This window comes from Microplitis demolitor, chromosome 3, assembly GCF_026212275.2.
Source record: "Microplitis demolitor isolate Queensland-Clemson2020A chromosome 3, iyMicDemo2.1a, whole genome shotgun sequence".
Classification (NCBI taxonomy): domain Eukaryota; kingdom Metazoa; phylum Arthropoda; class Insecta; order Hymenoptera; family Braconidae; genus Microplitis; species Microplitis demolitor.
The window spans coordinates 3,600,914-3,625,001 of record NC_068547.1 but is presented as its reverse complement, the minus strand read 5'-3'; the positions used below and the strand labels follow the sequence as shown (position 1 = coordinate 3,625,001).

Genomic DNA, 24,088 nt, shown 5'->3' with positions numbered 1-24,088 from the left:
TGAAAAATTGTCAGCTGATTTTTTTGAAATTTAAAATCAATAAAAACTCTGGTCTTGTACCTTTTTCAAAAAATTCCAGGTGAGCCTCAGAAATGAGCCGTCGTTTAAATTTATGAGTTAATAGAAAAAATTTTTGTAAAATTTTAAGATTTTTTTTTACACAGATTATTATTATAATCAAAAGATGTTGTATTAATTATGAATTTTATAATTTATGTTTAAAAATACTTTTAATTGATTAAAAGTTTAAAATTTTAATTATTACAATGATTATTTTACTCAGCAAAACGATTTCTTATCGAAAAAAGGTAGCGTTTAAGACGTTTTGGACACTTGAAAAGTTTAAATAAAATAATTTATACAAGGCGCGCAAACATAAGTAATTTTTAAAAATACTTTTATCCAAATATTAAAATAGAAATTTTATTTTACACTTTTCATTGATTAAAATAAGGTACATCATGTCCAGAAATAGAGCAGTGGCCACTAATGGTACCTCTACCCTACAAGATAATTTTTCAAGTCCTAATCTTGTAAGTCTAGCAAGTCATCAGCTTTGCTATTAAGAATAATAATTTAAATACAAGAATATTTTATCAATCGTAAATTTGTTATCATCTTAAATGTTTAGTGCACAGGACATTCCACAACTGATGCGCTAAGACATCAAGCTCTTAATTTTCAAACATTTTCTTTCCATCACTACAATATTTTTTTACCTGAGTAGTCTAAAAGTCTACACTAAATTAATTTGACTGATAAATTTTATAATTTGACAGTATGACATATTATTGAATATACATTTATATATCTTTGCCTATAGTAGCTAAAAAATAAATATTTTTTTTAAGAGAAAAATATTTATATTTACAATTGTTAGATAATAATTATCATTATTAATTAATCTTAAAAAATAAGCTGAATTGGAACGCTTTGAATGAGATCACTGATCATTATTATCTCTGTTACTGTTTCATCAACAACTCAGTCTTTGAATTAATAAAAGTAAAGCTAATTAAATAAATAAATAAATAAAATTAACTACGACTATTAATTTTAATCTGGTTCTCAACAGTAAGTTTTAGTTCTAATAACTTATTCCTTATCGGTTGTAAATGTGTCCCAATCCATTCGTCTATCGTCGGCGCAAAAAATATTGCTTCCATTTGAACTTTTAGGTAAGACTCTAATGATGAATGTTCAAGCAGCATGCTAATAAATTAATATATAAATATATTATACATAGATGGAAATCGTGTTTCATCCTGAGACTAAGTTTCAATACTGGTATCATGAAAAATTAGTATATTACACATCTAAGGAGGAAAGTAGGACATTCTAAACCACGTGTATAATTTGCGGCAACATACGAATTGACACGTCTTACTTTCCTCCGTGCTGTGAATACGATTTTTTACTAGACCTACACCTGAAAGTTAAAATTTTTGCCTCTCTTAATAGGAAGAATGACAACGCGCTAATTTTTATCATTTGTTATTAAAGAAAAGAACGAATTTCTTCCCTCTAAGCAGGACAGGAATTTAAACTTTCGGTACAGGTATGGTGAAAAAATATTATTAATGTATTTATAATTACTCAGTGAATGCAGGAAGTAAACTCTCAAGTTGCATTGGATTTGTATAATTATTGGCTAATTGCCATGGATTCATCCACGTTAATATTCTAAATTAAAAAAAAATAATAATTAAAATAGTTCATTAATAAATTAAACTAAATAATTTAATAAAATAAAAATATACTTACTGTTCACTGTTAACTGTATTGTCATACTTAATTTTAAAATTTAAAAACCACTCAATACCGCCAGTTAATTGCCACCCGGGATACGACAAATTACTAGGAATAGGAGCTGGTCTAATCTGCGGATTAATGTGCAGCGGGTGATCAATGTACCCTAGACTTTTGGCAACTTGCATGTGCGTTTGTTCCGAGTATCCGTGCAACCATACTCTTAAACAAAGTGCCAGCGAGGGTATCGCCGTTGGTAAAAGTTCACACATTGTCGCATAGTGATCGTATCTTGACCATCCAGTAAATGCAGCCCCACGAAATTCATTTATTTTATTAACATGAGTACCGAGCTCTTCCAGCCACCTCTCGTGATTGCTTATGTGATGACTTATCACCGGAAGCTGGCGTGTTGATCCTGTGGCTCCTTTGTAGGCTGTTGCAACCCATATATTTGGAAATACTGCACTAAATTTATTCCAAAGTTCTGAAAATATATTGAGCCAATTAACAAATAAATGAATGAATGAATAAATTTAATTGGTTGATTTAAAATATTACCTTGGGAAAGAGAAAATGTTTCACGTGAATTGTAATGCCATATCATAGGTTCCAAATATTTTCCAACATAATGCTCTAATAATAATAATAAATCATATATTTAAATGGAAACAAATTCTCTTAATAAATTTGAATTTAAATACGCTCTGTAAAAAATGCGGGAATTTTTTTTTTTTTTTTTTTTTTTTTTTTTTTTTTTTTTTTTTTTTTCAAATTAATTAAGGAAACAGACCCAGTACCTGATCAGGGAACTAGTAATCGATCACTCAATGTATTTGTATATATATATACATATATATTTAGTAAAATTTAGTATATATAGATATATAAATACATAAGTGACCGGGTACTAGTTCTCTGATCGGGTACTGGGTATTTTATCTTACAATAAAAATTAATTAATTTTCGGAAAATTGAATGAAGTTAAAAAGTTATGTAACGAAAATTTAAAGAACTAGAAATATAAGATACCATTTAGAGCTTCTAAGCCTATTGATCTCATCATATCATCCCAGATGATAATCTTCAAACATGGATACATTTCTTTAATGTACTGAGCAATTGCCATTACATGTTCCAAGTAAAGTGAAAATTTTCCATGTTTACTCAAACTCGCCCGCTTAGAACAGACGTCACACAGACCGAGATGCCAGACTTCATCAGCTCCAATATGCAGATACTGTATGTCAGGATGGAAGGAAACTATTTGACGGATTAGTGATTTTACAAGAGGTAAAGTGCCAGGGTTCGATGGACATATTGAGCTTGGAAAGTTTTCTACTTCTCTCAATGATCTCCATTCGTCGTGTTTTAAAACAAACTTTAAAATAAATAATCTTATATAATAAATATACAAAAGATGACAAAGAATTAAAAGCAAAAAATTGTCAACAGCCTGCTGTACTTTCATACATTTTAAAATATGAATTTTTTTGTCCTCGTGTGCAGTTAGTTAAATTAATATAAAATAAATTTTGATATTTGTACCTCGAGATGTCCAAATGTTTGAACTAAAGGTATGACAGCTAGACCACAATCGCCAGCGATTTGAAGAATTTGCTGAGCTTCTTGAATTGTATATCCGCTACCCAGACTACTGGGACCATTGCTCCCAATAGTAGACAATTCCCGATTATATGGAAATGTGTCCTCCCATTCTAATAATAATCCAGTAGCTCCCCATGTCCTCAGCAATGGGAATAACTAAATTAATTAATTAACTAATTAAATACCCATTTTTAAAATTCACGTAAAAATGATAATTTGCGTTGTAATTTATACCTTTTCAAAATAAGATACTCGTGGTGGTGCACCTTTAAGATCAAGATGAACTAGTCTAGATGAATAAAAAAATATTTATAAAACATGTCATTTAATTATTTTGTTTATTTGAAAGTGAATACTTTAAGTTTATTTGTTTACCTGTGCGACCCAAATGTCAAGTCGTCCATTTTTGTTTCATGACTACGTGACTCAAAAATAAAATTATAGATACAATTTTCTTTTTTTAAATTGTTATTGTAAAATAAAAAAAAAATTGTGATTTATTGGGAATTATATGATGCAAGTTCGGTATTTTATAGGCAATAATTTGCTAGTAATATTTTTGTCATGATAAAAATCAAAGTAGAGTTTTAAGTATGCGATTAATCGAAATTTAAAATAATGTGGCGGTAAAAATATCGAACATGACATCTCAAGTACCACACTTGGCTTTGTGACATCTATTAGATGACAATTTCCAAGTTCTTTTTTGACAAATCAGTGAGGCATCAAAATGTTGATAAAGTAATCAGAACTTCATGTCACTTAAAAATATCTGATTATAAGATCTGATACAAATTTTCTATGACTCCTAGCCAAGTAGTATAGAGACAACTTTAAGAAGTCATAAAATTGTCTTTTAAAAGGACAAGACAAATTTTATTTTATCTCAAAAACAAGTTTTTTTTTAATTAAATAAGACGTAGGTGTTGATCCTAGGAATCATAGGAAATTTGTATTTTTTTTTTCCCATTTTAAAAAAGACATTTCAATTAAAAAATCGTTTAGATGATGACGTTTGACAGTTATTTGTAATTTACTTTCTGTCGTCATGTGTATTCACTATTTGAAGCAGATATTTTTTCAGTAACATAATTTGTTTATCGTTTTATCAACATTTTACTGTCTTATCAACAAGTCAAAAAAAAAATGGCCTAAAAACTGTCATATTAAAGATGTCACAAAGCCAAGTGTGCTACTTGGGTAGGTCCTGTATGTCTTATTCATATAAAAAAAACTTGGCTTTGACAGAAAAAAAATTTTTCTTGTTTTTTTAAAAGACATCTTTATGACATCTTAAAGTTGTCTCTATACTTCGTGGGATTTTAATACTCTGGAGACTGGAGCTTTAAATTCTTTATAAAAATATTTTCAAGCCATTATTAATAACTATGGTTTTTTTTTTTTTTTTTAATAAAATATATAGCAAGGAAATGAATAAACAAATAAATAAAAAAATCTACTTTAAACATTACTTTATTGTACACAGTCAGGCGAACTACATCGCATTAAAAATAAAATATAAATGTTTACTATTTAATTCATGTCGTAATTAGTTTTTTTTTTCTTTTTCAATTATTTCATTTGTACAAAAATGATCAGACCAAAGATAGCAAACACAGCTTATCTGACAGATAAAAAAAATTCATCTGTGACAAACACAGATTTTTATCAATCACCGCTTTGCCGCTATTTATTATCATTATTCATTACTCATTATTGTACCTGCAGTCTTTAATTGTAAATAAATAAATAATTATTATTTTTAACGTGCGAAATTAATCTTCGCTAGATCAATATGTAATTTATAATGGCAAAGGGAAGGAAAATTTAATCAATTATTTAGACATTAATTATCGTTCTCGACAATTAGATTAACAGTCGATGATTTATAAAAGATAGGGTTGTTTTTAAAAAATTGAGCTAACCTTACACCTATGGATCAATCATTTAAATTCGCGTAAGTAATTCCTCAGTAAACTTACAGTATACATTTAATTGTATTCCTTTGTTATTTAAACATTAAAATAATCATCAAGTATCCGGTAATTACATATATATTTCCATATATATTTATAAATATAACGGGATTTTATATTTGAATATTAACATTCGTAATTAAATACGAATCTTTTTCTCCGCGTTTTTTATGTCAAATTACATAATTATTTGAAACACAACTTTGCATTTCTTGTAAATATTAAAAAAAATTATTTTTTTTTCATCATCATCAGCAGTAAATCAGTACAGCGAATAAGCAATTATCGCAATCAATTAATGAAACTATCTCACAGTAACAGCAAAACGAGAAAAAAAAAAAAAAAAAAAAAAAAGTATCAATATTACAAACAAAATAAATAAATTAATTATACAATGATCAATTCTTCATACTTTATTTCTACGGCTGTACTCAAGAATTTGTTTGTGATAAAACAATAGATATCTGAAACAATAATAATATTATTAATTAATAAATAGTATGAAATATATACACTGTAAAAAATCGGGAGTTGATACGGAGTGATTGCGAATTTTATTTAAGTCCGAATTCACTTCATCACTCGGAGTCTTAGAAAAAATCACTCTACATACGGAGTAAATATGGATTTTGTCTCTTCAGCGGAGTGATCCGCTCTACGTTCACACGAAACTCCAAAAATTTTTTACAGTGTAAAAATATTAACAAATAAAAAAAAACATACCCTTCACTTGTTAAAACATCTTTAAGCCTCGCTCTAGTGATCAAATGGTCATCACATTTAAACCACTGATCACGTTGCTGTCTAATGAAAGCCGTGTAGTGACCAGTCTCCAAAGATCCTTCATGGTTAATAACCGCAAACAATGAATATCTATTATCACTGAATGCCGTATCCTCACCATTCTTAATTATTTTTTCAATATCAGCGCTATTGTTGTTGCCGTTACGTCGGTGCGACATAAAAGGCGTCATGTCAAGTTGCTCCGGAAATGAAATAAAAGTTGAAATTTTTTTATCCTGAATACTGGAGTGTTCGAAACGCTTGAGATGAAAACTGGCAACGATCGGCAGTTGTTTCATCGTCAGTTGTTTGGTACTTTCTTGATAAGTTTGACACTTGCTACATTTTATTTTAGCACTCGAACCCAAATGCTCAGCACGGGTAAATCGTTCCAAGCAGTCGAGCAAAGATGTGGGCGGTCCGTTCGTATCTGAACCGGAGGCACCAGCAGTAGGACCTAAATCTAGAGATATGTCCCAGAATGGATCAATTGTCGTCGAGACTCCACTGAAAATATATAATTAATTTTATTTATTTTATTTTAGTTGTAATGTATCCTGATAGCAAGACTTCCTGGTCAGAAAGTTGATGTCAATTAAGTGCTATCAAGTTGACAACAACTTTCAGCTATTAACTGCAAATTGCTGCCAACTTTCCCAGAAAGTTACTAATGAAAGTTGGCGACCAGTTGATGTCAACTTATGGAAATGTTAATTTTCTCGACCAACTTGATGACAAGTTGCTGCAGTAGATTGCTAGCTTGGATATCAGTGTAAATAAAAATTAAAAATAGCAGCGTACTTGCAAGACTGACACACGACGTCACTCTGCAATCCACCGGTGAATATCTGATCAATAATACAGTTACAATGATGAGGATTGTCCTTGACAAGAATTGGAGCAGCTTCGCAGTGACGATGCAAGACATCCAGAGTGGCGATGAAAAATTCATGAGCATCTTGTTGTTCATAACCAGCCAGATGTCTCGCGTGAGTCCATATCAGGTGCAAGAGTTTGTGTAGTGTCAGGGGCGCTTTACTTCCGGAGTAAAATTCTTGAAACAAGTGAGAAACTTCACAAACCAAACAGCGGCTTGGCTGCGGGCAGTGATGACGATCCGCGAGAAAATAATCCCGCAACAATGGAGTATGAGTCAATGCTTGAACGATACAGTTCATGAAACACGTACTCCCTAAATTTATCAGACCTCTCAGACCTACAAGAATTTTTATTTTAGTTATGAGCAATAAATTTAAAAAAAATGTTTTTTTAAAAATAACAACCAATCGTTGAATTTTCTACAACACGTCGCCGTCTTGGATGTTTTCTGAGTAAATCGGCTTCCACTTGTGTCGGTTCCCAAGCTCGATAAAATTCTCCTAAACACAATGATTTTGCTGACTCGCTCCATTGTGCTTTAGCGACAGTCAGCAGCTCACGGTCGTACACATAATCGCCGCATTGGAAGCACAATATATTACCGTAGCATAAGTCAACAGCTTCAATCATAATTAAATTAAATTAAATTAATAATCAATTTAAATAAAATAATAATTATAATTATAATTACAAATACCTAAAAAATGTTTTTTCGTTTTCGCATGTTCTTGTATGTGTCCTTTGACATAGCAGCCAAAAAATATACAGTGCAAACAGGAGTGAAGACGATCTTTGTATGATTTACAGGTATGACACAAACAGCTTACAGCCTGAAAAAAATCACGTCATTAATTACTGAATGTACTGTAAAAAAAGTAACGGGCCCAAGTTCTAATTCCATGTCTGGAAAAGTTAATGAATAACAAATGCGTATTCTATTACGCACATTACTGACAATACCATTGAGTAGGTAAGTAGTGCCATCACCTGGTACTTAGACACCCTGATCACAAGATAAAAATTTCAGTCATTAAAAATATAAGAAATGACCTGACTACAAGAATAAAATCATCGTAGAGGGCGTAAGATCCTGGCTATGATAACCAACACAAAATGTGATTCTAATTACACAATAATTATATTTATTAATTAATAAAAATATAAAATAATATAATACCTTTCTAATACGCGCCTCTGCTGAGGTACTGGTTACAAAGTATGAATGTATTACTTTGTAGGGTTGAATTCCTTTAGCAGCTTTGAAATTATTCAAGTGTATGCAGCCATGGTCGCTCATCTCAGTCCGACGTGTGCCTCGGACTCGGATAATTTGATAAATTAAACTCTGAAATTTATTCGCACGTTTATCTTCTCGTATTTACCTCCAGCAAATTTTATATTTTTTAAATTTCTCACCCGTTAATTGTCGTTGGTGTTGGTGCAGATGCAGCTGTCGACGCCCGTAACCTCCACCGCTGGTTTTATTTTTGTTAATAAAATATAACTTTTCAACAGATTTAATACTTGTGCCCAGGTGATGACGTCGAGGTTGTTTAAACTGTTGGTTAAATGAGTGTGGAGAATTATTTTTTTCACGAGGGGAGAAGCACGCTGGCCTTGAAAGAAAAGCGCGTGTCGTTGACATGGAAAAGCGCGTGAGCCCCCAACACTGTTTGGCTTAACTATTTTTGTTGCACTACTGTCGATACCTGTTTTTAAATTTAAATTCTATGTTCAGTTGAGGTTAGAATTATCGAGTTTCGTCTGACAGAACAGGAAATTGGATGATTTTCAACACACAGATGTGTTTTTGGTTGCTGTCCTACACATTTATATACATTTATCGTATATAAATAAATAAATATATGTATACACAAATTTATTACGGGCACGTTACATGCAGTCAGTGCTGCCCAGTGCTGCCACAGTGCTGCCAGAACGTGCGATATTTTTACCCCCTCCTGCCATTACACTCTATGCTATTTCATCTCAGGAGGGGGTAAAAATATCGCACGTTCTGGCAGCACTGCATGCAGTTATGTTGCAACACTTGTACGTTTTATAGACGTGTTATGTCCTGGGAGGTTACTAGGATCGGAGCTGACGCCACCTCCTGGACAGTGGGCAGTTCGTTGTCACGCGGGACCAAATTTTGAATTTGAAAACAGTGGATAAATTTATTGTTTACTACGATGATGATGATTATGATTGTTATTTAATGAAATAATTAAACTATGATTAAGGATAGATGTAATTGATAAAATAACTTTTATCTGAAGACTGAATTTTATTATAAAGTATGGATAAAACTTGATCAGTAATAACAGTTGTATTCGTAAAGAGTTCTCGGAGAGAAGTGAAGTTACATCAGACGGCAGAGAGATCTCGGACCTCCACTCTCCAACTTCTCCCCACTACTCTCATGTTCACACTCATGCTTAAATGTATAAATACTTATATATCTATGTTCTTTACTAAATATTATACTTATACATTTATACTTTCTACTAATACGAATTTGAGATATAAGCTTATACATTTACGTTCTTTACTTTATCCATTCTATATCTTCTTATTACTTATATTATTTATATTCTATTTTCCCGTACTTGGATACAATCATTCGGTTAAATATTCTAGACTATCAGAGGTGTGTTCTATAATTATTCTATATTTAGTTATTCGTTACAATTGACATTATCATTTATCGTGAAACATCATTATAATTATTCTAATGCTATATTTCAATATTTCTATTAATTCATTTATTATATGAATCACTCTTTATTTAATATAAAAATATATATATATATTAACAATAATAGTTAAGTTCCTGTGATATGGTTTTCATTTATAAATAAGATTTATTTATTATATATTTCCTTTTCTTGTTTGCTTTTAGAGTATGTATTTGTTTATAACCATATTTACTGTTAACTTTAGAACAAGGGCCTATTCATGATTTTTATGCGTGTGTTTTGTTTAGGTTTTAAGTATCAGGTGACAGAAAACGTTCCAAGACCACTCAAACTGTATTTATGTTTCTCTAAATATAAAATAAAGTTTATCCATCTATTTATTTAACTTTCTTATAATAAAAATATATAATTTAATGAGTATGTGCCACGACGATTTGTGATTTAATTTATTTACTTCATCTTGTTAAGACGCAACAAGTGTTGTAGGATATTAATATATTATTTCAAATGGAATTTAAATGCGCGTTTCTTATATATCTTGAGTTTACTAATTAATTAACAGGTGGAGGCACCTGAGGCTGTTGAGGACATAACAGACGTGCTAGTAGTTTTTTTTTTTTTTAATTTTTACCACGCGCAAAATTTTCTTGGATAGAAATAAAATTAATATAAGAAAATAAAGGATACTTAGTAAAACTGGAATAAAAAGACAACTTTTTGTTTAAATTTAATACGATGTTTATTTGAGAAACCTTTTTTTATGAGTATGAATGTAGCAGACATGAAACAATTTATGAATTTTAAATTAATTATAAAGAAATTAAAAAATTTTTTAATTTTTATTCTATTTAGAATTTATTTGGTTATTTAAAAATTTAAAAAATTGCCAATTGTTAGCCACCCAAGTAATACAGAGACAACTTTAAGATGTCATGAAGATGTCTTTTAAAAGAACAAGACAAATTTTATTTTGTATCAAAGTTAAGTTTTTTTATATAAATACAAGATACAGATGTTGGTACTAGGAGCCATAGGAAATTTGTTTTCTTTATTCTCAGCCAAAAACGTTTTTTCAATTAAAAAATCGTTTAGATGACTTAGACAATTATTTGTAATTTACTTTTTGCCGCCACTTGTGTCGAGTCTTCTAAGCAGATATTTTTTCGATGACAAATTTCTAATTATTTTATCGACATTTTGGTGTCTTATCGATATCAAATAGCCTCAAAATTGTCATCTTATAGATATCACAAAACCAAGTTACATTCACGCGCTTTTTTTTTTTCATTTGAATAATGTCAAATATTTAATTATAAAAAAACTGTCCATATTTTAAATTGAAAAATTATAATATGCATTTTACGACAGCTTTAAATTTTCTACCGCAGTAAAAATTCCTGCATTAACTATTTAGCTTTTTCATCAACATAAAGAGCACCAATTTTCGAACCTGGAGATGAAACGTCTATTATTTTGAAAATTTGTATTTTTTGAAAAACTGTGGATGCGCAGTTAAATTTAAATAAGCATCTTTTTTGTTTCGCAAGTCTAAAAAAGTTACATTGAATAAAATTATTTGTGGTAATAAAGTTTAGACACAAGTTTTTTATTATAATTAATTTATTAAGTGAATATTTATTAAAGTAATTAATTTTTTTAATAACAAAATTATTCTGGAGTTTCAGGAAAAGCAACTTTGGGTTTACTGGGCGCCTCAGTATCAGATTTAGGTGCCTTGTTAGATCTCAATACTGCTCCGGGACTAGGATAAGGTCTCATTTGATACAAAGGTCCCGAAGCAGTTGTGTCAGCTCCAGTCTTTGCTTCATTATGACGCGCAAGTCCATCAGACCATTTTCCTCTAAAAAATGAAAGTTACAAATAATTTAAATTTGAATGAAATTACACATCTACTAATAAATAAAATATTTTTTATATCATCGCATAATAAATTACCGTGGAATATCACTGTAAGCAGCTGGATCCATCGGATCTAATGGCCGGTCCTTTTTATCTCTTGACCCTCGTCTATTATCATACGATCGATATCGATCTCTGTTTGATACTTTTTGTTCTTTCTTCGACTCTGACTCATCAATCTTAACAAATAAAACAAAGAAAAGATAAGATTTAATAAATTAACTGATAAAAAATATAAAATACTCTTAATTCCTTACATCCATAGTTTCTTGATCACTGCCACTGTCTTCACTAGACATATTGTCATCCTGATCAGCAGCTTTCAGATGCAATTCTTCGCGTAACTGAGACGCAGGCTGTGATATTTGACATTTAGGATGACCTGGAGGAAACCAAGATACTAAATCTGATGACCAATCCCAGTAGTAATGTTGCCCTCTACAGCAGAGTAAAAATTATTCAGAGGATTTGAATTAAATCTAAACTCCATTTCAAAATAAAATAATTTAAAACATACAAGCCAGGGTCATAAACTGCTTTCCATGTTTCAGGTAATGGATACTTTTGTAACAACTTCATTTGAAGTTTTAAATATTTCTCCGAAGGTTGTAATTGTCCAGCTCCCCATAGTTCTTTACATTTTTTCGTACATTCGTGATAAATGTTGTATTTATTTGGACACCCGCTATATCCCTGGATTAAAAATTAATTAATTAAATTCTGACAGCTAATTAATTGATTAAAAATTTATGTCAAAGTCTAACCATAAACTTTTGTGACAAATCAATCTCCTCAATCTCATCTTTCATATTATCATAGTCCTCAGCAATCACTTCCTCATGGACTTTTTTTTTCGGCTCCTTTTGAACAGTTTCCGCTACAATAATTTTATTTACTTACATAAATTAATTTATCCATTAATTAATTAATTAAATTAATAAAATAAAATAATTTAGAGGTTACCTTCCTTCTCAGAACCATTGGAAATCAATCCCCGCTTTGCTAATCTCGCAGCCAGAGCTGCAGGAAGCGGCATTTTTATATTTTTAAATTAAATTCTTTTCAAAACTTTTTTAAAATTAAAAATTTATTATTTACAAATAATACAATTTTTGTTGACACTCAAACTTCATAGACCAAAGCGTAAATAAAGGCGTATTTACATGTACATTTAAATTAATAAACATTCGCGCCATAATTTTTTTCATAAAATCTTTTTTTTTTTTAAATATTCAAATTTACATTTAAATAATTAATTAAGTACTTGATTATCATTTTCATCATCATTATCATCAACTAATTCTTCATCAGAATTTTCCCCACTACCTACGAAAGTTTCTTCAGCAGAAATAAAATCAGGAAATTTAAACCCACGATTCATATTAATTGATATTCTTTCACTCGCTACATTAACTATTGACTCTAAATTACTATTTAATATTTTTTGGTCATTATTTTCATTATTATCTACCGAAGTTGATTTTATTGATCGTGGTAATGGTACTGGAGGGCGATTCAATCTTTTTATTTCTAAATTATTATTGATAACTGGTAATGGAGGTGCTGGTGGAGGTGATGAATAATTAAATGTCTGCTGAACTTTATTTCCACCTAAAGAATTTTCTTCTTTCTCTTTTTCTTCTTCTTCGTCTTCATCTGCTACAGCATCATCTGTAATATCTTTCAAATTTTTCCTATACTTCATAAGAGCTCGAGCTTCACGTTTAGACATACTTTGATATCTATCAATCAACACTTCTTTCAATTCACTCATAAAATTTTTAGCAAGAAGTTTATCCAACTTAGCTCGCTCAAGAGAATCTACATCATTATCTTGATACAAAGGCTTCAAATATTCTTCTTTGATATACTCTTCAAAAACTTCATCAATAATCTGCGGATCTTCATCAAAGACAACCGGCAGCTCTTTGTTTCTTGGCACTAGATACTGAGCCTCTTCATCTTCAGGTGGTTTGGCAGCTTGGGAATTTAAAAATTTGCCTATCAGTAGTCTATTAAACTCGGCAAAGTTACGCGCAGTATCTATTTCTTTATAAACGTCATTCATTTTTTCCATTAAATGTTTTAAAAATTCATCGCTCTCCTCGAAATCTGGGCAATCATCAATGTCATCGATTATTGATGACACATTACTGTAGGCTGACTGAATTTTCCGGGATAATAAGTCTATATTTATGTACAAATCTTGCCATTTAGTTCCAGTCCTTTTTCTGAATTAAAATAATTGTTATTAGTAAAAAATAATTATTGTACATCATCAAAAATATAATTGGTACTTACTTTAATTTATAATGAACTTTTTTGTTACCACAGCCTTTATATTCTTCAATAATTTTGTTTAATTTTACATCATACGGTTTTAGTAATTGTAATAGAAATTTAATTATTTTATTTGATAAATATTTATGATTATTTAAATTATTTTTGTAAAGTAAAGATATGAGATGCATCATATCTGATTGTATTAAAATATATATATAATAAAATTGCTGTAAAAAATTATAAATAGTAATTAATAATAAGAAAAAAAAATATTTTGTTGGTGTCTTTTAAATATTCTTCAAGTCTTAAAATAAAAATTTATGTGATTCCGGTTTTTATCTAAATATTATATATTTCATAAATTTGTTACCTTCAGAGATTCATAAGTTATTTCTCCATTAATTTTAAAAGCATCATTATTAAAATTAGTTAATAAATTACTGGTATCTAATGATTCTGAAAGTAATTCTATAATAAGTAGTGATATTTTATAGTATGAGTAGGCTATTGTTTTAATTGATTTTATAAAAATTTCACACATTGGCTGGAGATATTTCAATCTCGGCACCTCAAGGTCACTGTAAAATTAAAAAAATTAAATTCAATAAATAGATTAATAAAATATAAATGTAATTAATTTTTTTTTTCTAGTACTTTATCTTTTTTGATTTATTTGGAGACGATTTAATGTTGAAATCATTTTTCAATATTCTAAATATTTTTTTGTTGTGCCAATAAATATTATTTTGTATTGACACCAAGTTTTTCAGATCATTAATTCTCGATTTATTACAATACTGATAGTATAACAAAGCACCGGAAATTGCAGAACAAGTTACGATAACAGGAAATCTCAATTGTTTGTAGACTAGAGTACTTGTTGCAATTGCAGAGGAAAAAATAATTGATGACGACAATGAGTATCTGTAAATTGTTAAATCATGTTAGATTTTTTAAACTTTATCAATGAAGTAAATATTTTTAAAAATTACTTTTTACTACATGGAGATCGTTCTTTTAAAATATTTTGTATATTTAATGAATGATCATCTAATAATGGCAGTAATTGTAAAATAATTTCAAGCTCTTCTACTCCATGGCTATTTTTTAGTGGCTGTCTGTTCCATATATTTGGTTTCAGGCGCGTGAAAAAATTTTTAAACCATGAGTTCTTTATTTCCGATGATTTCTAGTAATAAATAAATCAAATAATTTATTGTTATTATAATACGAGGCTGAAAGTAGCCGACACCTGACAATTTTAATGTTTCTAATTACCAAGTAAACTGTCATCAGAAAATTTCATAAAAAATCTTCACAGACATTTTTAAAAATTTTTGCATGAGTATTTACTCTGTTTATTGAAAATGAAGAAATTTTTTTAATGACTGCTACTTTCAACATCATGAGTGTAAATTTAACTGACAATTAAAAATTTTTAAAATTTTTAAATTAATAAATAAAATGTGACTAGAGTAAAAATTTAAAAATACGTGTTAAGATAATGGAAAAATCAGAGCGTAAATTTTTTTAAATTTCATTGTTATGAAATATATTATAAGTATTTACCATAGTATCTATTAATTCTTCAGTTTCATAAAAATCTTTTCTATCTACATAAGTACATTCAAAATCAGTAAATCCTACATCTGTTAACGCTTTGTGCAAATCACTGCCCTGTAAAAAAAGAAAATTAAACAATACAAGTTACAAGTAAACATTATTAACCTAAAATTACTTATTATCTAAACAAAAATTTCCACATTAAAATAAATTACCTCTATTACAACTTCATCATCAAATTCTTCATTCATAATTAGCAATAATTATTTCAAAATATATTTATTTATTTATCTAATCCAATAAAATTTTCCCGTTATTTATGAACTTTCTTTAGGTTACTTTTAAATTTTTAATTCTAAAAATACATTCTTATTTACAACATAATCAATAATTATGTTTTTTTAAGTTTCAAATTAAAAAATAAATTTCAATAAATTTAATTAACGAATTAGTAAAATAATAATTTTTACTTCATATTAACTTAAATTAAATTAAATGATAGTATTTTTATTTTGAATTGTACATAAACTACAATCGATTTTCTATTTCGAGACATCGAGATCTATTTAAAAAAAATCAGTTTTCAAATTTCGCGCTAAATTATGTTACTTCTGCGCATTGCGCGCAGCGCATCCCGGAATTTACCCTATATAGATGGCGAAGCAGAAAGGGCGGAAAAAAGATGGCTGTAAATTGAACTTCCGCTATTTATAGTAATCGTGAGTCTTGTGCATGAGTGCCGCGTTACCGCGTACACGTGATTGAAATCGTTCTCAATATTTAAAGTACACACTTATTTAACTATTTGAAGATTAATCGACATAAATAATGGGTAAACCAGGTATTTTATTATTTATTAGCTTTAATTAATTATTATTCACAATAATTTTATTTTATTTTTATTGTACTTTCTTAATAAATCACCAATAACTTAATTCCTTACCACGCGTCTACTTGCCGATAACCTAAACCGCATGGTTATTATTTTACTAAAAAATAATAAGTAATTAATATTCAATCAACTAAAAGTAACTTTTTAAAATTTGATTATGAAAATCTAGATTTATTTCCTCTCATTATTTTGTATTTTAATTATTATTGTTATTGTTTTGGAGTAACTTAAAACCGCAGCCACGTGGTTCAATTTATTTTACTAGTTTTATTACACGCGTCTTCATTATTTGTAATTTATTATTAACTATGAATTTATTTCAGGATTTTCACCAGCTGGAGGTGGTGGTGGAGGTGGCGGATTCAGAGGACGAGGCGGTAGTGGTGGTGGAGGCCGTGGTTTTGGCGGACGTGGAACACCACGTGGAGGCAGCGGTGGCCGAGGAGGTTTTGGTGGACGTGGAGGTAGCGGAGGCAGAGGAGGCTTTGGTGGAAGAGGAACACCTCGAGGAGGAAGTGGTGGTCGAGGAGGTAATAAGTGTTTCATTACTAGATTGTAATAAATATTTAATTTAAAAATTTTTATATATTTATTTTTTACTAATGAAAATTTTTACCAGGACGTGGAGGAGGTCGCGGAGGTAGAGGAGGTGGTGGTTTCAAAGGAGGAAAAACTGTCGTCGTAGAACCACATCGTCACGAAGGAGTATTTATTGCCAGAGGTAAAGAAGACGCGCTGGTTACTTTGAATTTGGTACCTGGTTCAGAAGTTTATGGAGAAAAAAGAATAAGCGTTGATGTAATTATTTGTTATTATTTCTTTTTAATTATTTACTTTATTATTGATAATTAATAATTAAATTAATCAATTAATTTATTTATTACAGGGTGAGAATGGAGAAAAAACTGAATACAGAGTATGGAATCCGTTCAGATCAAAGCTTGCAGCTGCGATCCTTGGCGGAGTTGATCAAATCCACATGCCTCCGGGTAGTAAAGTTTTATATCTTGGTGCTGCTTCCGGAACGACCGTCTCTCACGTTGCTGATATTGTTGGACCGGTAATATATATTTATATTAACATATTTATGATGCATACATTAGAGCCACGTGAACTCATTCTTATTCATTTGGTGTCGAAGTAATGCTAAATTAAAAGTATACTTTTTTATTGATTAATGTTTTTTAATTAATTAATTATACGCGTATACGACACTACATTTATATATTTCATTGAATGTATCGTAATTATAATAACAATAATAATTATTGTTTTTATCTCATTTTGTAGGAAGGTCTCGTGTACGCAGTAGAATTTTCACACAGATCTGGTAGAGATCTTATTAACGTCGCTAAAAAACGAACGAATATTATTCCAATCATCGAAGATGCGAGACATCCTCATAAATACAGAATGTTAGTTGGAATGGTAGATACTATTTTTGCTGATGTTGCTCAGCCTGACCAAGCGAGAATCGTTGGTTTGAATGCTCAATATTTCTTAAAAAATAGCGGACATTTTGTTATTTCTATTAAGGTAATTATTGATTTTAAATAATTCAAAATTATTATTATTATTGTTTGTGTGCTTTATTTGTACAACTTTTTCAGTTTTTTACAAAATTTCTCTTTGTAAATCTCCCTAGCTCATTCCTATTTTTATACTCTAGCTCTTTTTCCTTTTTAACTTGTGGCTGTGACTCGACTTGTGCCTACTGTACTGAGAAATCATAGAAAACCCATGCTAGCACCCTGATAGCCAAGTTGGCGACCGTCTACTGCAGCAAATTGTCACCAAGTTGATGCAAAAATTGGCATTTCCATAAACTGACAGAAAGTTGCCTTCGATTTTCTCAGAAAGTTGGTTACAATTTGTAGTCGACAGTTATAAAAGCTGAAAGTTATTGATAAGTTGTCGTCAATTTGATTGAAACTAATTGACATCAACTTTCTGACCAGAAAATCTTGCTATCAGGATAGAGTTGGCACAGACGAAGCTCTAGTGATTGATAAAATTCTCATTTTACCGGTTATTAGATTTTCATCCCGCGCCTCATTCATCTAAAGAGCATTCATGCTCAAAGCTACTGAACTTTGGCTACTCTGCCGCTTGTAATTGAAAATAACTGTTTTTATTTTTGTTTATTTATTATTGTTATTTTTTAGGCTAGTTGTATAGACTCAACAGCTCAACCAGAAGCAGTATTTGCTGCAGAAGTCAAAAAACTCGTTGCAGATAAATTAAAGCCACAAGAGCAAATCACACTTGAACCATATGAAAGAGATCACGCGGTTGTTGTCGGTGTTTTTAGGCCACCGCCTAAAATCGCCGCTTAAATATTGTATAATTTTTAAGATAAATTAATTTAAGGATATAATTATTATTATTAAAAAATACAAAATTTTTTGTAAATCACATACATAACATTTCACAATTATTTTTTTTAAATCCTATCAAAAAAAATTTTGATACTAGACAATAAGAAAAGAAATATTTAAATCAATAAAATATTTTTTATTGTTTAACTTACGACTGTTTGTGTCATTTAATAATATCTTTATATATATATATATATCACATTAGCGTTAGAATAAATTTAAGAAAAATTTTTAACGTCGATTCGATGTAAATTTAATAAAACTTATAGAGTTTAAATGTTTACAATTAATTTCATTTGTTTTTCATCAAACAAAATTTTAATATTAAATAGACTATTCAACTTGATGGATAAAACTCCATTTTTTCAAAGTACACTTTCAAAATGGGAAAAAATATTAGATAAATTACCACACCGTAGTTATTTTAAAAGCGATAAAGATGATAAAAGTAAAGAGAATTTAAATGGCGCTGATGGTTCTGGTTCAAGTAAAAATAATGAGACATCGTCGAAAAAAAGTGTAACAGAAGATGAAATTAAATCTGGATCAGATAAAAAAGATGTTGATCAACCTGATAGTTCACAATTAAATAAGTAAAATTTTACTTATCAATTATTTTATTTAATATTATGATTTATCATCACTATGATTATTAATTAGATATCAAGAAGTAGATGAACTAATAAATGAAGCAATTGAAAATATTAAAGAAGCAGCTGCGGCTTTGGCTAATTTAGCCGGAAGTCATGAGCAAGAACTAAAGGTTTTTTTTAAATTACAAATAACAACTTAATGTTGCTTAAATAAAACGTTTAATTTAAATTTTAAGATGGTTATTATGAACATACTAATTAAGTTCCAAGATTGGATCGACGGTATTCAGAAAAAATTAAACTCAACAAAAAGTGCATTGAATGATCTAAGGTGGATCCTAGCCACGAAGGACATTGAGTTGAAAGTAAAGAACCGCGAATTGAATGAGTTGAGACAATTGATTACTGAATACGAAGAACAGAAGAAAACTCGTGACGTAAGACCAGAGGATGTAGCATCCGAAGCTGATGTTTCAAAGCCCGTGGATATCGAGGCCAATGCGACAAAGGCTGCAGGACTGGTTACATTCAAACCTGATTTGCTTGAACCAGCGCCAGGATTTATTTCATCTGTTACTCCATCGCAAATCGTCCAGTCATCGACTGCAGTAACGCACGTGACGACAATTTCACTGTCTTCGTCATTGAAAATTTCAAGTGATCACATATCCCAGCCTGAACATGTTACAGCTCAACATTCTGTCGTTGTTTCAGTTGCGAAGTCAACAAATGCTAATGCACTTGGATCTAAAAATGCTTCGGATCATGAAATAGAAGTTAAAAATGTATATATGGCTCTACCAGTTGCTTCTAATACAGAAGTTGTAGATGAAAATGATAATGACAAAGACGATGACAAGATCAATCTTGAAAGAGAAGATAAAGATTTAAATAACCAGCCGTCGAGATCAAGATCATCAAAGTCCCAATTAGCTCCAATGGCTTTGGCAAATATTTCTGCAAGTCAGACAATTATTTCTGATAATTCAACTGGATCATTCGATCGCCATACAGTATTAGTAGATATGTCTACTACTGAAGTACTAGATAAACCAGCAGCAGTATCTGAGGAAAATAAATTACTCCAATCTGAAGCATCTCAAATTGGGGCTTCAGCTTCTACTAAAATTTCACGACCATTGTCTTTAATTCCAGAAGATAAATCATCGCTGACTAATACCTACGAAAATTTAAACCGGTCACCAGAAGCACCTAGAGCTTTTGATACTTCGAAATTAACAGATATTTCTGCATTACGATTATCTATTTTACGAGCATCCGTTGATCATGAAAATCAAGCGGTTCAAACTTCTAGTCTGTCAATTATTTCTAGACCGTCTGTTACTTATGAGCATAATTTGTCATCTCAAACAAATTTACAAATTCCTATTAAAGAGAAACCGGTTATTATTAATATTACACAGCCGAAATTATCAAATGATTTGGATAACTTTAGTAGACAAAGCAAACAAAATGAAAGAGAACGTAAAGAAGAAAAAGAAGAAAGAGATAAACGTGAAATTAAAGTTATTAAATATTTTAATTTGTCTATTTTTGAAATTTTTTTTCTTCCCACTGTAAAAATGGGGGGGGGGGGCTGAATACTGATGGGAGAGGGGTTATCGAGTATTTTGCAGTAGTTATAAAAATTAAGATATTTTATAGTTCATTCAGAAATTAACGTCATTAAGATGAATTCAATGAGTTGTTAACTTTATTAATTTTTTAGCTGATAGAGAAGTTATCAGAAACACGTAAAGAAAATGAAAAATTAAAGAAAGACAAACTTAGATATGAGAGCGCTGTAAAAAATGCATTATTTCGTGGATTTTTATCATTAATTGATGAAGATAAACTAAATGGATTTAAAAAACAAACAATTTGTTACGCGCCTTGTGTTCCTTGTAATGAAAATTCTGCTACAAGCATGTAAGTTTTGTAAAACTTATAAATGTAAAAATTACTAATGATTTTATAAAATATCTTAGAAAAACTACAGTCCCTAATACTAAAGTTGCGGAAAATAATCGGGATTTGTCATCAAAAGATGCTAAGTCACGAGCTCAAGTGTCGAAGAAACACGGAAATACTTCATCTATAAGTAAACAATGTTCACAGAATACCATATATTTATCACCGTTAAAAAATACGGATACTTGTGTTGCGATTCCTGAATTGTATATCGAGGCCGAGAATACCGGAGTTAAAACTATTTGTCAAGGTGGGAAGTGTTCTCGACCAGTTAATTATAGAAGAAATATAACTAAAGATATCGGTAAAGCTCAATATTATTCAAAGAACTTTAAAGTTCAAAGACATGTCCACGATAATGCTGCTACTGGTTGCAATATTTCACCAAGTAATTTATTAAATTTTTTTAAAAGTTTAAAATTTAATTAAGAAATTTTTCTATTTATTCATAAAAAGAAAAAAAAATTCTTCTTAACTTACATTCATTTGAATTTTTAACTAATTAATTTGTAAAATATAAATATATGTTTGTAATTTTTAGACGGACTTCAAGAGTACACACGTGTAATGGGATGTAAAAATATCTTGACATTACAACGTCATGTTAATTAATTAACTAATCAAAGGAATAAAAGATTAGTAAGGTGTGGGTGTTATGTATTAAAAAAAATTCCATATAAAATATATATAACTTTATATAATATCCAGAAAAATATCATAAACATCAAAACATTTTTTTAATTTGATCTGATAACATTTTTTTAAAAATATCCACTCTTCATTCAAGTCGTTACGAATATTTAAATATTAAATTCATAACAATTTAATGGAATTATTAACAAATTGGCAAGTACAGAATACAGCCTCATTAACATTTTCTTTCAATATTTTATTATCTAAGTCCACCGACGTTTTTATAAATTTGCTACGATAGTTTAATAAAAAAAAATATCTGTTACATAAATTCATTAGTAAAAAAATAAATTGTCATTTTTTAAAAATGAAATGAAAGCTTGTGCTAAATATAAGTGTATTAATTATAACAAAGCAAAAAAACTATTATATGGAAGCAATAAAATTTGTTTATATTGAAAAATAATTATTAAAAATCAATATGTAAAAAAATATGGATTATGTAATAGGTACGCAGTATAATTTTACATATAATGAAAATGATGTAGAATATTTAAGTAAAAAATTAAGCCAAGTCTCGATCTGAAATCTTCATTATGTTTTTTTCTTCTTAAATATTTTTTTTCGTGCCACTCTAGCTACGAATATTTTATTTCCTGTTAAAAGAAAAAAAGATTTACGTAGTTAAAGTAGCTACAATTAAACGTAATTGTTTTTTTTTCAGTGTTTTTTATTAAATAAAAAAAATTCAGTGTATGCTTAATAACTTACTTTTCATATCCTAAGTAAAAAGTAATAATTTAGTTACCATATCCTAAGTAAAAAGTAATAATTTAGTTACCATATAAATTACAATTACTCTCAAAATAAAATTTATTTTTTAACTACACAGAAAAAAAGAATTTCTTGGCGCAAGAAATATTTTTCATTATGAATTGAAGTCAAAAATTTTCTGAAGACTAAAAAGAATTTCATACATCAAGAAGTACTTTTTTATGTATATAAATTTTTAAAAAATTAAACTTGAGTTTTTTTTTAAGAAAATTTCCTACATTTTCTTTTAATTAATGAATTTAAAAATCAACTTAAATCGAAAATTGGCTCAATTTTCTACTTCAATATACATATTAATAGAATGCGTAATGATAAAAATAATAAATGTTAATTTATAATCAATATTCATATCATGAGACGGTGGTTAATGCAAATGCATTATTACCTAATAATAACTTGCTTAATTAATAATTATGCAAAAAAAAATAAAAATTCAACACTAACGACTTGATCCCAAAGACACGGGCTGAGTATTTACGAATGGCTGTATCGATAATACTCACCCCGTTTAAAATTTTATATATTTATATTTTATTTAAAATTCATTAATATTTTTTTACGTCAATAACATTAATAATTTAAATTTAACTTTAAATTACATAAACATTTTATTTTTAGAAATTCTTGTTTTAATTTGGCAATATAAAAAAAATTAACCGATAATTAATTTTTTTTCTAATGATAATTACGGAGTTCCTGAAATAAAATATGTAGCAATCTGTTTTTTTTTTTTAAATTTTAAAGGACAATGAATCAGTAGTTGAAAATATTAGAGATGAAAAGTGATAGTAAATTATAAAAAAAAAATTTAATTGCACAATTGAAGTTAGTTGTTTACAACCATTTTGTTACGTTCCAAATACTATTTGTAAGATTCATGGCCGTTGAATCTTGCAAATAGCTTTTAATTATACTAAAATCTATTAAAGATTAAAATAATTAAATTAATTAATAATAAAAGAATGAGATAATTCTGTCAAAAATACAACATTGTCTTGCACTATAGTTCAAGAAGAGAAACTTGAATGTTATCCTCGTTTGGAGGCTAAAAAAATAATAAACTTTTTATATAAGATAAAATAATAACAATTGCAATAATAATTATTACTATTTTTATTGTCGCCATGTCACGCTTTCAGCAGTTTTATAATTAAACTTTCAAGTTTCTCTCGAACTCTTACATACTTTATTCCCCATTAATCTTTTAAAAATCATTAATTAATTTAATAAATTTTTTTATCCACCAAATTATTATTGTTATTATTATTTACTAGACTTTAAAACCTACAATATTATTATTTGACAATAAAATCTCACTCTTAATAAA

General features: G+C 29.1%; 5 protein-coding genes across 6 annotated transcripts; 1 reads left to right on the top strand and 4 right to left on the bottom strand.

The window, feature by feature from the left end:
• Positions 1-3: 3 nt before the first annotated feature.
• LOC103576597 (uncharacterized) lies at positions 4-11,255 on the bottom strand. Its single transcript, XM_008556889.2, is given in 13 exon segments — positions 4-1,212; positions 1,597-1,683; positions 1,765-2,236; positions 2,311-2,385; positions 2,782-3,130; positions 3,298-3,513; positions 3,592-3,646; positions 3,733-3,803; positions 5,746-5,797; positions 6,057-6,623; positions 6,918-7,332; positions 7,400-7,615; positions 10,969-11,255. Coding segments are annotated over 13 exon segments (2,805 nt in total). The 5' UTR covers positions 11,024-11,255; the 3' UTR covers positions 4-1,037.
• Positions 4,849-8,911, bottom strand: LOC103576596 (ubiquitin carboxyl-terminal hydrolase 22). Its single transcript, XM_008556887.3, has 7 exons — positions 8,412-8,911; positions 8,173-8,340; positions 7,693-7,825; positions 7,400-7,615; positions 6,918-7,332; positions 6,057-6,623; positions 4,849-5,797 (listed from the first exon to the last, which is right to left on the bottom strand). Exons 2-7 carry the CDS (start codon positions 8,290-8,292, stop codon positions 5,740-5,742), a joined length of 1,509 nt encoding a protein of 502 aa, XP_008555109.1. The 5' UTR covers positions 8,293-8,340; positions 8,412-8,911; the 3' UTR covers positions 4,849-5,739.
• A 46-nt stretch (positions 11,256-11,301) lies between the features above and the next one.
• LOC103576595 (polyglutamine-binding protein 1) lies at positions 11,302-12,759 on the bottom strand. The gene is made up of 6 exons (XM_008556886.3): positions 12,578-12,759; positions 12,379-12,491; positions 12,132-12,307; positions 11,872-12,052; positions 11,651-11,793; positions 11,302-11,555 (listed from the first exon to the last, which is right to left on the bottom strand). Exons 1-6 carry the CDS (start codon positions 12,648-12,650, stop codon positions 11,363-11,365), a joined length of 879 nt encoding a protein of 292 aa, XP_008555108.1. The 5' UTR covers positions 12,651-12,759; the 3' UTR covers positions 11,302-11,362.
• An 89-nt stretch (positions 12,760-12,848) lies between these two features.
• On the bottom strand, positions 12,849-15,978 carry LOC103576594 (uncharacterized). Its single transcript, XM_053737773.1, has 7 exons — positions 15,676-15,978; positions 15,467-15,574; positions 14,890-15,086; positions 14,552-14,821; positions 14,268-14,475; positions 13,916-14,124; positions 12,849-13,845 (listed from the first exon to the last, which is right to left on the bottom strand). The coding sequence occupies exons 1-7, from the start codon at positions 15,709-15,711 to the stop codon at positions 12,867-12,869; spliced, it is 2,007 nt and encodes a 668-aa protein (XP_053593748.1). The 5' UTR covers positions 15,712-15,978; the 3' UTR covers positions 12,849-12,866.
• Positions 15,979-16,166: 188 nt separating this feature from the next.
• Positions 16,167-18,881, top strand: LOC103576592 (rRNA 2'-O-methyltransferase fibrillarin). Of its 2 annotated transcripts, none has more exons than XM_008556884.3 (6): positions 16,167-16,292; positions 16,676-16,882; positions 16,972-17,150; positions 17,239-17,412; positions 17,643-17,888; positions 18,518-18,881. In XM_008556884.3, exons 1-6 carry the CDS (start codon positions 16,289-16,291, stop codon positions 18,686-18,688), a joined length of 981 nt encoding a protein of 326 aa, XP_008555106.1. In that variant the 5' UTR covers positions 16,167-16,288; the 3' UTR covers positions 18,689-18,881. The 2 variants fall into 2 exon arrangements, with proteins under 2 accessions (XP_008555106.1, XP_008555105.1); XM_008556883.3 differs by having other exon boundaries at positions 16,167-16,301.
• The last annotated feature ends 5,207 nt before the right edge of the window (positions 18,882-24,088 follow it).